Consider the following 14,735-nt stretch of genomic DNA (forward strand, 5'->3'; position numbering starts at 1 on the left):
CACACATCTGCCAGAAGGAGCTCATTTAGGGACATGGTATTTTCACAAGTATTTTCATGTCCAACCTCTGAAGCCTTTATAAATATGTATAGAATTCTCTTAAATGTAATTTAGAAACGCCTTTATCAACCTCGCTTTTATACATTTGCAAACCTAATGCCTCTCCTTGGTGGAGGTAATGAAAAGCACCACCAAGAAATAAATATTGCAATATTTTTATTTTGTTTTTGTCATCGTACTTTTATGGTTAACTTTCAATAACATTTATATATATTATTTTATTACATTTTATTAACATTAGAAACATTTACTGAGGACAAGAGGATACAGTTGACTCCAGTAGCTTTTTTACTGAAAAAACTCGGGACAAATATTTCCTTGTTCCTACAGTATCATATTGTTGATATATTGATATGCATTGTATAGCATGATTCTTGCCGATACACACCTCTGTTGCTAGCTGGTTCTGTAGAGTTCAGGACAGAAAATGGTTGATTAAAGTTCAGAATAATGCAGTTTGGAGCATGAACGATACCTACATGTCTAAGACCTTGTCAATTGTTGGTGGTCATAATGTTTCGGCTCACTCATGTGAGTAACTAATTAGTATTTGTAAGAGGCCGGTGTCTCCATTAAGCCTTTCTCAATAGCAGGAAAGACAGTAGAACGTATGATCTCTTTGACATTCAGCAGGTGGAATGGAAGACTCCGCCCACTTTAGCTCCTCGTCCGGCCAGTTGGTTGTACTCGGCCACGGCCTTCTCCGTCTGCAGCACTCTGACCTCCACCCCGGTGCGTTTGACGAAGTCCAGAGTGGAGGCGGGAACCTGAGCGGAGGGACAGGACTGTTGAGGCGACTCTGAAAGGGCTTGTGTCGCTCTCACCTGAAGTGCCTCGCTCATGCCTCTTCCAATGACCAGCAGGTCCACGCCCTTCTGCAGCACCTCCTCCAGGTCGGCCGGCTGGACACCGGGGTGATGCTGCGGTCATCGAAAACAGACTCTCGGACAAAGTATTATTGATATTGATGGTGGAGTTAAAACCCACGTCTGTCCCCGTCTCTCTCCAGTCCCACGTCCGACTGCCTCCCGGCCAGACTTTACAGTCCTTGTAGTTGGACGAGCAGCCTTTGACCTTCATGTGACCCCAGGACAGAGAGGAGATGGAGGGAGAGGACATGCTGTGGTGGACAAACTGTGCATGTTTTTAAGTCAGTAGGTTGGAACAGCAGTGATGGTCTGATGAAGCTTCATGAAGCAGTGTCATTATTGTCAGAGTCCACTAGATGGCGGTTTCTGCACTATTTCCCTTTGTTTTAAACAAATGTTCTATTTAAAAATCACATCATTTTAAATTGATGGCGCCACCTACTGACATCTAAACAACATGACACTGTTTCATGAAGCTTCATCAGATCATCACTAAGGTGAGGCAGCTGTTAACATTTCGCACAGAAACAATAACAGTTTCTATTATTGATTATGACTATGAAACACACACTCTATACGATTTATTTTAATTTAATTCTTTTTTTATATTTTATCAGGGACCCCTGCTCAAGAGTACATGTTTTGAACAACCCGCCAAGTCATTATGTGCCGGACGGTCTCAAAATCAATGTAGATTAATGTTCATGTTGATAAAGAAAGCTATAAAGATGCAAATGTTTGAGATAAAATAAGGGACGGGGGATTGATAACAAGAATACAAGTAAAACTCGTAAGTACATACATCTGTTTGGTGAAAGAGAACAAATACAGATAAGCTAATTTGAGATTTAAAGAATAAAGATACAACGTACATTTTGTTTAATATTGTCTCCTTGTTACTTCTCTTAGAACGCAGACACACTTCCAAAGGGCTGAGGTACCACACTGTGACCACTGTGAGGCGCCATGGAGCCAAAACGTGGATGGGAAGAAGTCACAACATGATCGAAAAGAAAAAACTTCACATGACAAAGGATTAAATAATCACCACAAGAAATTATTCACAAAATAAAAAACATTACAAATTTAGTTTGATCATAAATCATTTTATTTTAATTAATTTTATTTTCAATAAACTACTCCTTTAGTAAACATATTAGACTCGTAAATGGAGGGACTCGAACTTACAGACTCAACAATACAGTAGAAGTAATACTTGTAAGTCGACTGAAGGTACAAAACTCACATTATTCTACAAGCAGCTGCTCTAAAGAAACATTTCTGATCACAAGTCTTTATTTCTGCCGGACAAGAGCAAGTTTCAAACTTACATGTCGTCCTGGTGTGTCTCGTCCTGCGTTCAAAGTCTATTTCTGTCCTGAAACCCAAGCCTGGCCTTCACGACTCGAAGCATCGCTGCTATATAAAGATCATTTTAGGATCAACAACTTCCTCTCTTTTTATTTCAGTCTCCAATTGTACGAGGATCTGGACCAGTATTTATTCACTGTTGGCCCTCGCGAGCTTTTCAGCAGGTGGAGTGAAAGACTCCGCCCACTTTAGCGCCCTGCACCACTAGACGGTTGTACTCGGCCACAGCCTTCTCCGTCTGTAGGACTCGGACGTCCACGCCTTTCTGGGTCACAAAGTCCAGAGTGGAGGATGGAACCTGAGGAAGGAGGAGAGAGGACGCCATCGTCATCATCATCATCATCATCATCACGATCATCATCATCGTCATCATCATCGTCATCATCATCATCATCGTCATCATCGTCTTCATCGTCTTCATCATCATCATCATCATCATCGTCATCGTCATCATCATCATCATCATCATCATCATCATCGTCTTCATCATCATCGTCATCGTCATCGTCATCATCATCATCATCATCATCATCATCATCATCATCATCATCATCGTCATCATCATCATCATCATTACGTCTTCATCATCATCATCATCATCATCACCATCATTATTGTCATCATCATCATCGTCATCATCGTCTTCATCATCATCATCATCATCATCATCATCACCATCATTATTGTCATCATCATCATCGTCATCATCGTCTTCATCATCATCATCATCATCATCACCATCATTATCATCATCATCATCATCGTCATCATCGTCTTCATCATCATCATCATCATCACCATCATTATCATCATCATCATCATCGTCATCATCGTCTTCATCATTATCATCATCATCATCATCATCGTCGTCATCGTCATCGTCGTCGTCGTCGTCGTCATCATCATCATCATCATCATCAATAAAGTTATCTTATTGTCTATCTAGTCATCTTAGTTCGACTCTGGTGGGACTCAAACCCACAACCTTTGAAGTCCATTTGCGACACAATAGGAAAGGCTTTGACAACAATGATCAGATGAGTAAAGATGATCCTCGACCGCAAGAAACATTAGATAAATGTATTTTAAAAATACATTTTGTAATATATGTGAAAGAGCAAAGAGTGTCAATGGAAGAATACAACTTATATAAAGTCAGTATTTCATCATAGCTAAAAGGTAATACATGCAGACTCACATAAATGATCATAAAAAGAACAAAAAAAGGGGAAAAATATACATCATTAAGTTTGATCAAATTTGACTCACATGGTGCAGAGAGGACATCTAATGTTAAATCCACTCTGGTGGGACTCGAACCCAAAATCTTTAAACACCTTCTCAGACCTAGAAGTCTGATTTGCTGCCTATAAAAATAAAATTATATGGAGACCATCTTCAGAAGAAAGTTTAACAAATGCATTTTGTCTGACAAAAAGCAACACTAAAAGAATGCGACTCAATGTATCGGTCTATAAGTATCTGTAATAAACACTGACAGAAATAAGAAGTAAATGTTAGTTTGCTGTAATACTTCTTTTTTTTTACAATTGTATTGTCTTACTCTGACATCATGAGGGCAGTAAACTTTATATTATGTTAAATCTGTAAAGGACTGAAGCCAATATCTCTGGTTTGAGAGAAGTGTTTCTGTTTTATGACACATTGACTATGACGGGACTCAAACCCACAACCTTCTAATGCCTTCTCATGCCTAGAAGTCTTTTGTGCAAAATATCATTGCTGACAAGAATGACCGAAGATAAGCAACAGTTTTTTATCGACTGTCTGGTCTCGAGTGTTTGTCATGAGACATGTGATCTGATGATAGTACAGATACAATAAAATAAAATGCTTAAGAATATAAAGCATGAATGATTTTAAATTAAGATGAGACACAAACAGTCGTTACCTCCAGAACTTCGTTCATGCCTCGACCAATCACAAGCGTTTCAACGCCAGACTTCAGGACTTCATCCAGATCTGCAGGCTGGACTCCCGGGACATGCTGTGCAAAGAATAAACCGTTTGATTACCTTCTTATCTTAGATATTGACAATTTAAAATAGTCAGTTCACCAGCGCGGCTCTGCTGCCCCCTAGTGATCGAAGTGTTTCACGACACCATTTACATCTTCACACTGTTATGACCAGATCTTTGAGGCCTTATTTATGTTAATTTAAAACACATTTAGAACATATGATGGACGTCCAGGGTTTCTTCAGCCCACCAGGAAACAATAAATAAGATGATTTGTCTCATCTTATAGGACTTACTTCTGAAATATCCTAATATGATTTTAACTTCTTTGAGTGTCTTCACCTTGGTTCCTGTCTCTCTCCAGTCCCAGGCCCGGCTGCCTCCTGGCCAGACTTTACAGTCCTTGTAGGAGCTGGAGCAGCCCTGGACCTTCATCTCGCCCCAGGAGAGAGACTCTATCTCTGGAGAAGACATTCTTCACTGAGGACACACACGGGCAGGGGGGAGTCACTTATCCGAGGTTTCAAACTTGAGTGATAAATGATGAAAGATTATCTTAAACTGTTCAAAAGAATTGAAGTTTGTGCATGTAGGTCACGTGAGTAAAATAAGGAAATATCATGTAAATATAGCCAAAAACTCAAGACTTTACACCAGACCTGTGTAGCACGGGGGCCACATGCGGCCCTTTGACTGTATTTATGCGGCCCTCGTTATGTCAAATATGATCCTGTATAAATGGTTCTAATGCATTAAAAAGAGTATTTTGTATTTATTATTAATTTACATTTTACTTTTTCCTCCTTTTGTGTGTAATTCTTTGAATATATATTAATCCCTCAAAATATATTTTTTAAGTTAGTTGAAGAAATGTTTTGAAAAAAACTCATATAAACAACAATAAAATTGCAGCTTATTTAGTTTAATAAATGTCACGCCCTAATGACGAATGTCCTTTTTTTTTAGGGATTTACTCATCTTTCTTTTTGCTTGACGGCCCCTAACAACATTCACAGAATTTAATGTGGCCCTTGAAGAATTTTAATTGCCCAGCCCTGCTTTAGCACATAACCGTAAAACATCAGTAGAGCTGTTTATAGTTGAGAAAGGATTAAAATAAAGTGGTTTATTCTGGAATTTATACATTTCTAGAAACAGTTTGATATTTTGGCCAAAACTTCCAGATGTTGTTTAAAGGTTGTAAATAAAGCTCTGTGTTTTGGTATCCATCAACTTGAAACAAAATAGCCAAAGTTAAAGTTTCCAGTGATATATTTTAATAGTTCACTTATTTCTGAAGTATGACAAGAGAGATTACAGATTGAGATACGTGTTGTTTTTTTTACATTTTAATGAAACCCTTACCCTCCCACCCTTAACACGATTCAATAAATCAGCCTCACAATATCATATATATAAGAAAAAAAGCGATTACCTGAAAGCAAAAAAAAACAAGTTTCGATTCAGTCAACGCACGGAAAATATGACGTCACGTCCGGAGACACGAGAAGACTACATCCGGTTTAATCAAAATTACTCGGTTCCTTCAAAATAAGGTTCGCCAACAAGAAAATCAATTAATAAATCGATATAACTTAATATATCGCAGACTACTACATTAATTGTATTGCTACTATGAAGAAGTAAACTCGGGCTATTTCAAAACACACTTTTATTAACAAACGTATGAAGGCAGTTTTGACAAAATACACATTCATCTCAAGAGCTTAATGAACCATCACACATTTCTTATTTCACAATAACAAACCTTAACGTTAAAAAAGTGATATTTTACACAAACGAAATGTGTGAATCTGGCGAAAGTCTAAGGCACCACTGAATTATTATTTTTGATTTGAGAACTTTGACACAACTCCATCAAAAAGTACATTTAAAAGTAGCAAAAAAAAAGTACCACAGTTCATGCAAAACACAGGCAGCAAAGTCCAAACAACTGTATAAAATGAGTGAGACATTTACATCCCTGAGTTTCTGACAAAAAAACATCAATATGAATTCATCAAGACGCAGCTTTTTTTTGTTCTGTGCTCTAATAAAACTCCATGCATGTTTCCTAGCCATCAACAAAACACAAGTACACAACTGTGCTGCAGTGTCACTACCTTACAAACACATCCTTCAATAGAAAAAAAAACCCTGTGACATATCTGCAGGATCAACACTTGAAATTAGTCAATTGGTTTAAGAAATATTTTTGAAATAATTACATGCTCTCTGCACATCCCAGAGGGAATTAAATAACATGTTGAGTAAACACACATGAACTCAGTTTATCGAGGCCCTCGAAGATTCAGTCCCGGTGCCGACTCAGCTGCAGTGAACTCCAGATCAACACAAGCTGCTTCATAGATTAAATTATTACGTTTTGGATTAAAAACATTTGTAATAACGCAGAGTTTTCTCATTATGAATGAATCAACACTTAATATTTAAGTTATAGATATCATTTTTTTTAAGTCATACAATAGTTGAACTTGGCCCTGGAATTCACTGAAGATTTGAAGGCACCATTCTTGATGAGCTCGACTGAAACTTTGAGAGCCGTCAAGACTCGAGACACTGAGTTTTCCATTTGTTAGTAACAAAGACAAGACATATCTACACGGATATGTTGGAAATGTGATTTCCTTCTCGCAGGAAAGTGACAGGAAGTGCTGTGATTGACCATTGAAACAACAAGACTGACACTTGCAGCTGGAAATAATGTGTTGGTTTTCATGTTTGCTGTAAATGATTGGATTCTCGATCAACAACACGATAAAATTAAAAAGACTAATATGCAATGTTGAGTCTCCTAAAGACTTCTTCTGAACCTTTTTTCATTCAGAGGGCCACGGCCTAAACCCTAATGAATGATCATGATGGATTGAAAAAAAAAAAAAAAAAAAATCTGAACAAAGACAACAAATAAATAAGAGATCTTCAACAGGGAGACTTTTGTCAGTTCTTCCTGAAACAACAGGAACATTCAAGTGTGATGATGTTAGAATCTCTATATGACGAACGACCTTCAGGCACAGTTTGTTGTTCACATGGCTCGCTGCCGCAGGTTAGCGTCGCCGCCGCTCGAAGATCCGCTGTTCGCCGTCAGCAACGGAGAAAGTTCTGGAACAAGAAAATACTTTTATTTTTTTACGGAATCATTTTAAGATGCAAAGATCGTTGAACAGGAGTGCAACATAAACTGTAAATCTACTTCAAGCCTGTGGCGGGTAATTCAATTCAGGGGCCACACTATAACCTGTGAGTGAGGGCCTCAAAAGAAAGCCTTAATATGATGTGAAGAACATGTAAAAACATGTTTTAAAACTAAGCAAGTACTTGCTATTTAATAATATTTAATTTTAATACAAATAAAATCAAGAACAAAATATCATACAAAACACATGTTTCATTTTTTTTTTTAACTTATATTGACGTACAAGAAAAATTAATTAAAGGGAAAAAAACAACTACACATTTAATTCATTATTATTCAAATTTTGAGAAAAAAAAAACAATAGCACAAATTGTTTGCTCTAAATCAGTTTTAATGCTTCAAAACAACTGAAAATATATGGACACTAAAAATCAATCATCATAAAAATCATAATTTAAATGGCCCCAAAAACCAGACAACCAAGTTTTATCCTTAACCCTCGCGTTATATCCGGGTCAAGGTGACCCACGGGCCGACAGCATTCCTCACCTTTCATCTCCAATTTACACTCTCCGTCAGAGTTGGGACTCTTGCAGCCGCTGTCGCATTCGTCTAGCTTTGCGTCTGGCGGTTTCTTTCCGTCCACGGTGTCTAACTTGACCAGGCAGAGGGTCTGCAGCAGACCCATGGCGTCGAAGCTCTCCCCGGAACACTCGCCTCGCCTCTTCAGCAGCTCCAGCACCTGCAGACACTAGAGCCCGTCACACTGCAGCTTCACAAACATCTGATTGGTGTCGTGATTGTTTCGCTCAGAGGCGTCAGAGGTGAAGATACCGAGTTGAACAGAGAGGATGAGGAAGAGAAACAAGTGTCCCAAAGGAGTGAAGACAATATCAGGGAAGGACAGATATTTGGACACGAGGAGAGGACAGACAGAAGTTGAAGAAGAGGAAAAATCATAAGTAAAAAAATCATGGACAGGTCAAAATCAACAAGCGTTTCAAACACTACAAACAACTGTCTCAGTTTATTCCCGCAAGAGTGTTATTCTTGAAAACACACCAATATCTAATGGTCAGTTCTGTGTGTGAAAGATTTATCAATTTTACTTTTTCGTGGAGCTTTTTTTTTTTTACACATTTTTTGGTTGACTTAGGTCAGTCTGTCAAACTGAGCCTGAGAAACCTGGGTGTTGTATTTGATAAAGACATGTCTCTTGTTCAACAGTGTAGAAAACTGACCAGAAACTGTTTCCTTCAACTGAGAAAAATCTCTAAACTTAGGAAAATGTTGTCACAACATGATCTGGAGCTTGTAATCCATGCGTTTGTTTCTTCTCGTCTGGACTATTGTAACAGTTTATTATCATGTCTTAACAAGAAGGATCTGTCTCGCCTGCAGTTGATTCAGAACTCTGCAGCGAGAATTCTGACCCGCTCTAGTAGAAGAACTCACATTTCTCCGGTCCTTTAAACTCTGCATTGGCTTCCAGTTTCTTTCAGGATCAACTTTAAAATTCTGGTTCTTACTTTCAGATCCATTTATGGTCGGACTCCTCCTTACATCAGTGATCTGATCCAGCCTTACACCCCAGCTCGGGCTCTGAGGTCTGTGGATCAGAATCTACTGATGGTTCCACGCACACGGTTCAGGACCAGAGGAGAGAAATCCTTCCAGGCTGTTGCTCCTAAGCTTTGGAACGATCTTCCTCTCCCTCTGTGTTTGATGATCTACTGACTCCTTCAAGAAACATCTTAAGACGTTTTTATTTGTTCAGGCTTTTCCTTGATTTTCTGGAACTCCTGTTGTGTTATCAGTTTTATCTTGACCTTTAAAGTATATACTTTATTGAGTATTGTTTTGATTGTTTAAGCGCTTTGTGACCCTGGTCTGGAAAAGCGCTATCTATATAAAAATTACTTACTTACTTTACCGACTAATTGGAAATATATACGGTGTAAAGATAAAGTGATAATCAAGTCCAATCTAATGAGCCTAACAATCGAGTCACCTCACCTTAATGTACTTGTAGGACTTGAGCTCGCTGATGTTCTCCTCCAGGAAGAGCAGATACAGAGACAGGTCGTCCCAGTGACCGTCGGGCGTGGGGAGGACGCCGACCGTGGGGAGGGACTGGTACGCCTCCAGGAAGCGGGCGTACCCATGGCACAGGAGAGGACGCATGCTGGCGTAGAACACCACGGGGACCAGAGCGATGAAGACCACCAGGTTGACCAGGCTGCAGAGAAGAGACCCCGTCAGGTACTGGACGCGACGACTTCCTGACCGTCTACACACACACCTGAGCAGAAAGAAGACTCCCACGGCCACCAGCTTACACTGGACCTTCTCTGGGATCCCCGGGTCGTACGCGAGGAGGCCCACGCGAAGCTCGCAGCCGAACTCGTCGCTCTTCGTGGCCAGGCGCAGGTAGTAGCCCAGGTAGACGCAGGCGCCCACCAGCGTGATCAGAGTCAGGCCTCGACACAGCAGGTAGTGGAGGAGCAGCACTCGACTGCAGCGCTTCGTCATCAGGAACTTCTCCACCAGCGGGTAGTTGAAGCAGCCCTCGGTCGGGTCGCTGCTGCAGAACAAAGGATGAGGGGTGAGGATCAGGAGGTCAAGAGCCACTTGCAGTTCACCTTCCTGAACACCAGGTGTCTGTCTTACAGCGCAGTGGCCTCATTTTGAAACGCACAAATGAATGCATTTGCAAAATTGGAGATTTATAAAATGATAAAGAATTGATGCAACACCAGGGCTTGGAATCAATTGAAATATTTTGTTACATGTACTTATGTTGAGACCCTCACGGTTCCTGAACTTTTTTTTCGATACCAATTGTATAGGATCAATTCTTACAAAATGAAAATGTATTTAATAGAGTAGATATGTCATAAAAAAGTACACTTTTGACCAATCTAACAAACGTTTATGACACATTTGTCAAAAAAAATGAGTTAAAAAAACGGTATAAAGAAATGTCTTGTTCTCGTTTTAAATCGCTTTATAGCGGGACTAAGATGTTTACTGGCGCCTCCTAGTGGCAAAACCACAGTCGAATACAGATTTGTTCATTTTGGTACACGGGACTCCATGACACAAAACTTCAAAAATAGATACATACATCACAAGATGCCACACTCAAAACTGGCGAGAGGAATGCCTTGTGATGCATAAATCTATGCATGTGAACTCGGTCTGTGGTTGTCACCACAAAACATATTTGGTAACAACAAAATTTTCCTGCATGCCTCGACTAGTCACATGATTAACCTCTGGGTAACTTGGCTCTAAAAGACAAAACGTGTTTGATACTGAAGCATTTCATTAAGTGCAACTAAAGAACAAAAGTTTGTCACCCTGCCAAGACCTGATCTAAAATTACTAGTGGTGTTACAAAATATCCATATGCCGATATATGGCACTTTTTTTTTTAAACATGTAAAATATTTATACTCTTTGTATTAACAACTAACACAAATTCACGCTTTGTTCGTTTTCAATTAAACTTCCAGTCGCAGTCCTTACAGCCTCTGCAGATAAAGAACAATGGCGTCCCACAAGATCTGGGGTATGACTGAGGACGAGAGGCTACAGTCAACTCGACACATTCTGGTTTCAAAACGAATAAAAGCAATAAAGTTACAACTTCTTCAAGAGTCATGTGTTCTGTAAATTCTGTAACACCAGAGTAAAGTACTCGACAATACTACAAATATATCGTTGATACTACAGTATGACAATATATTGTTGCAACTGTGTCATAACACGCATCATATCACCAGCTTCTTGCTAATACACACCTTTAATATACTTAATATACTGTAGAGAATGTGGGAAAATATGTCACAACTTTATGATTAAATGTGATTTGTGAAGCACATGTGTACTTCATCCTCTAGTTCAGAAAGTGTTCAGTTCCTTTGCTTCCTTCCGTTTGAAAAACATGGTGATCTATGCAGAGTTTCTAAATGAGGCGATCACTTCTTAGCCAATTCATTCAATGTGTTAGATCCTATGTGAAGATACCTGTCAGAGGACAGCAGTCCGGCTGTGGCCATGCGCTTGGAGAAGGTGACGGCTCGATTGTAGCATCGGTCCAGCTCCTCCATGATGAAGCTGAGGTCCGACTGCAGCAGCGGCGCGGCGGAGAACCTCCAGAACAGAGCCGGCGTGTACATCATCACGGCCACCAGCAGCAGGATGTACGGGAAGAACTGAGGCCGACACAACGGAGATCAAAACCTGCACAACGTCTCAGGGTCTTGTAGAGATATATAGAGTTGTTAAAAGCATGTGTTTGACAAAAATCCCCTCTTTCTTCGTTTCATTAGATGTTTAAAAAACCATCGTCACTTCACCACACACAGCAGGAATATAAGAACACATAAAGTCACTCGGCTCAACATCTAAAAATAACCTCAGTTGATGAAGACAAAAGCTGCTGGAACATTCCTGCAGCTGAATTGTCACATGACTTATTCTAAAACTTGGTCAAGACAACACCCTTTTCCTTAAATGTCTAATTCTACTTTGATAAACACCATTAAACAAGGGAAGTGTGGGTCTCTTAACCGTGGATGCTGCCCCCACAACCCAGGATTAGAGCCAGTAAGTAAGTAAGTAAGTAATTTGTATTTATATAGCGCTTTTCCAGACCAGGTTCACAAAGCGCTTAAACAATCAAAACAATATTTAATAAAATATATACTTTAAAGGTCAAGAATGGATTCCAAAAAACAGGAGAAGGAACTTAATTTCTGGTAAAAGAGTAACACTCATATAGATGTGTGTGTTGTGTGTGTGTACCTTGTGCAGCCACAGATTGAGAGTGTGTGTGTGAACGTTGGCCCAGCAGTAAGAGTCCACATAAGCTGCTTGTCTCCAGGAGAAGTTGGACGGAGCAAAGCAGCTAATCTGAGTTCCTGGAGGAAAGATACAAGAGAGAGGTAACAAAGACATCTGCTGTCATTCCACCTAAAGGAGTAAGAGTTGTACTCGACAAAATGAACACAACGCACAATTCAACTTTTTAAATAACCAGAAAAAATGGATTTTACTCTAAGGGAAACACAAAAATGAATAACCTCTAAAATACAAGCCTGATATTCGTTAATATATTTTATCCTTCTTATCGAAAAATTCGAGGCACGGACTGTGGTCACTGCATCCCATGACCCTGAACTCAATATCCTATTGTTTTGCATCAGATGACATGCAAACAACAAAACCTCTTAAAAAAAAAAGAAGATGTCGTGGCCACACAAAACTGCATTAAGACCAAGTTGCTTCCTAGTTTGCTTCCTAACACATGGTTTCTGCATAACTGTCACCAGACTTACCCACTGACACTTCCTGAGCAAACGCCAGCGAGATGAGCAGCAGTGGAAGCCCAACGGCTACGCAGGTCACCATCTTGTCCACCACCAGCTCGGTGCGGGCGCTTCGGTACCGGTTCTGGTTCGGCTCCTTCAGCAGGAAATCGCTGAAAACGTACTCGGTTGCCACGTGAGCGATCGCCATGTTGCTCGTCTACTGTGTTCACCTGCTGAGGTAAACAACTCAAATAAGCGAATGAACATTAATAAGGTTTGATTGAATAGTTCAACAGGGTGGGAGTGGTTGCTAATGACAACTATAAAAACTTGAAGCTCCTCCCACTCATAAAAACACTGAACCATCTGCATATTTAGGATTTCTTAATCATTTTCAATTTCTTGATTCAATAATATCAGACAGTTTCAATTCAAAAATACATCAGACATTCACAAACATTATCATTTTCATTAAATTTCCCCAATATGGGAAGAAAAGGGTAATTTTATCAAATTACAGACAGTATTTTTTAGAAAAGTCTCATCATTGTTCCATTAAAATATGTTTTTATATTCCAGAACATTTAGAGTTTGCAAGCAAACATGAAGTAATGAATCAACTTTTAGTATTCAAAGCAGTTTTTAAGCATATTGAGTTTCTTCTTCAGTTACTACTAATTCTGGTTCTTACTTTCAGATCTATTCATGGTCAGGCTCCTCCTTACATCACTGATCTGATCCAGCCTTACACCCCAGCTCGGGCTCTGAGGTCTGTGGATCAGAATCTACTGATGGTTCCACGCACACGGTTCAGGACCAGAGAAGAGAAATCCTTCCAGACTGTTGCTCCTAAGCTTTGGAACGATCTTCCTCTCCCTCTGTGTTTGATGGATCTACTGACTCCTTCAAGAAACATCTTAAAACATTTTTATTTGTTCCTTGATTTTCTGGAACTCCTGTTGTGTTATCAGTTTTATCTTGACCTTTAAAGTATATACTTTGTTGAATATTGTTTTGATTGTTTATGCCTTTTATGACCCTGGTCTGGAAAAGCGCTATACAAATAAAAAGTACTTACTTACTTACTTACTTAAGCATATATTCTACAATCAATATTTCTGGACTAGTGAAATTATTTTCACTTTTTATTCAAATAAATGAAAGTGAAAAACGTATACATTGTAAAAGGGAAATCGTTTATTTTGCCTTAACTTTATACTGTGTTTTACAACTGTATTTCCTGTAAACACATAAGCGAAAGTAGGTCTGAGATACTTTAAAACTTTCTCTTTTTTTTCAGAATCAGGATTTACTTGCGTTTTTTAATAGTTTAGTTAAGTCTCCAATGTTCCTTTTAGTTTCGATCTCACAACATAGTTTAATATAAATTAGTTTATGACTTAAACAGAAGTGTGTATTTGTTGTGGCTGGTTTGTTAGAAGATGCAAAACAACCCGTGAGGTCCAGACATTCTACCCCAGCAGCTCGTCCAGCAACAGTCTAAATTTAAACCCGCTCCGGGCGAGTTAGAACGGATTCACCAACAGAACCAGCAAACTTTCCTCAGCTGTCTGCACCGGTTATAAATCTGCACTTTTAACTCAGGACTCGCTGCCGTCAATGAAAAGTGGAAATAACGCGTGAAAAAGAAGCGTCTGGTTTAATAAAAGAGAACAAAAACGAGAGAGGACTCGGTCGTACCTGACAGAAGTAGTGACTCCGTCAAACGAACATGACTGGAGCAAAGGTGAGTCCAGGTGAGCAGCAGGAGCTCGAACGTGCGACACGGCGGACGAACATCAAGTTTCGGACTGACTTCAGTTCCTGTCTGCCGGAGACTCCTTCCGCTCAGCTTCATAATAGATGCGTTCAAGCGCAGCCCGACAACTCCGTTTTACACCGAGAATGATGCGTTCAGGGAAACACAACAGAGTGAAGAAGATACAAAGCTTAAATTACAAAGATAACTTCGTTAGA

At 39.5% G+C, this 14,735-nt stretch overlaps 3 protein-coding genes across 9 annotated transcripts; all 3 read right to left on the bottom strand.

Moving 5' to 3' along the window:
* Nucleotides 1-39: 39 nt before the first annotated feature.
* Nucleotides 40-2,305, bottom strand: LOC148075295 (mth938 domain-containing protein-like). Of its 4 annotated transcripts, XM_087795965.1 has the most exons (5): nt 2,261-2,284; nt 1,802-1,883; nt 1,048-1,194; nt 885-980; nt 40-827 (listed from the first exon to the last, which is right to left on the bottom strand). In XM_087795965.1, the coding sequence occupies exons 3-5, from the start codon at nt 1,177-1,179 to the stop codon at nt 687-689; spliced, it is 369 nt and encodes a 122-aa protein (XP_087652091.1). In that variant the 5' UTR covers nt 1,180-1,194; nt 1,802-1,883; nt 2,261-2,284; the 3' UTR covers nt 40-686. The 4 variants fall into 4 exon arrangements, with proteins under 4 accessions (XP_087652091.1, XP_087652094.1, XP_087652092.1 ...); XM_087795968.1 differs by lacking the exon at nt 1,802-1,883 and having other exon boundaries at nt 1,048-1,180; nt 2,261-2,305; XM_087795966.1 differs by lacking the exon at nt 1,802-1,883 and having other exon boundaries at nt 2,261-2,305.
* On the bottom strand, nt 2,015-5,805 carry LOC148075296 (mth938 domain-containing protein-like). Of its 2 annotated transcripts, none has more exons than XM_087795963.1 (4): nt 5,716-5,805; nt 4,623-4,760; nt 4,213-4,308; nt 2,015-2,598 (listed from the first exon to the last, which is right to left on the bottom strand). In XM_087795963.1, exons 2-4 carry the CDS (start codon nt 4,752-4,754, stop codon nt 2,458-2,460), a joined length of 369 nt encoding a protein of 122 aa, XP_087652089.1. In that variant the 5' UTR covers nt 4,755-4,760; nt 5,716-5,805; the 3' UTR covers nt 2,015-2,457. The 2 variants fall into 2 exon arrangements, with proteins under 2 accessions (XP_087652089.1, XP_087652090.1); XM_087795964.1 differs by lacking the exon at nt 5,716-5,805 and adding an exon at nt 5,646-5,668.
* A 128-nt stretch (nt 5,806-5,933) lies between these two features.
* Nucleotides 5,934-14,579, bottom strand: LOC148075297 (pannexin-1-like). Of its 3 annotated transcripts, none has more exons than XM_087795961.1 (8): nt 14,460-14,579; nt 12,786-12,988; nt 12,253-12,368; nt 11,473-11,660; nt 9,743-10,024; nt 9,457-9,679; nt 7,990-8,191; nt 5,934-7,406 (listed from the first exon to the last, which is right to left on the bottom strand). In XM_087795961.1, exons 2-8 carry the CDS (start codon nt 12,964-12,966, stop codon nt 7,330-7,332), a joined length of 1,269 nt encoding a protein of 422 aa, XP_087652087.1. In that variant the 5' UTR covers nt 12,967-12,988; nt 14,460-14,579; the 3' UTR covers nt 5,934-7,329. The 3 variants fall into 3 exon arrangements, with proteins under 3 accessions (XP_087652087.1, XP_087652088.1, XP_087652086.1); XM_087795962.1 differs by having other exon boundaries at nt 7,990-8,182; nt 12,786-12,991; nt 14,460-14,557; XM_087795960.1 differs by having other exon boundaries at nt 12,786-12,991; nt 14,460-14,557.
* Between the last annotated feature and the right edge of the window lie 156 nt (nt 14,580-14,735).

Source organism: Callionymus lyra, chromosome 7, assembly GCF_982586985.1.
Source record: "Callionymus lyra chromosome 7, fCalLyr1.hap1.1, whole genome shotgun sequence".
Taxonomy (NCBI): domain Eukaryota; kingdom Metazoa; phylum Chordata; class Actinopteri; order Syngnathiformes; family Callionymidae; genus Callionymus; species Callionymus lyra.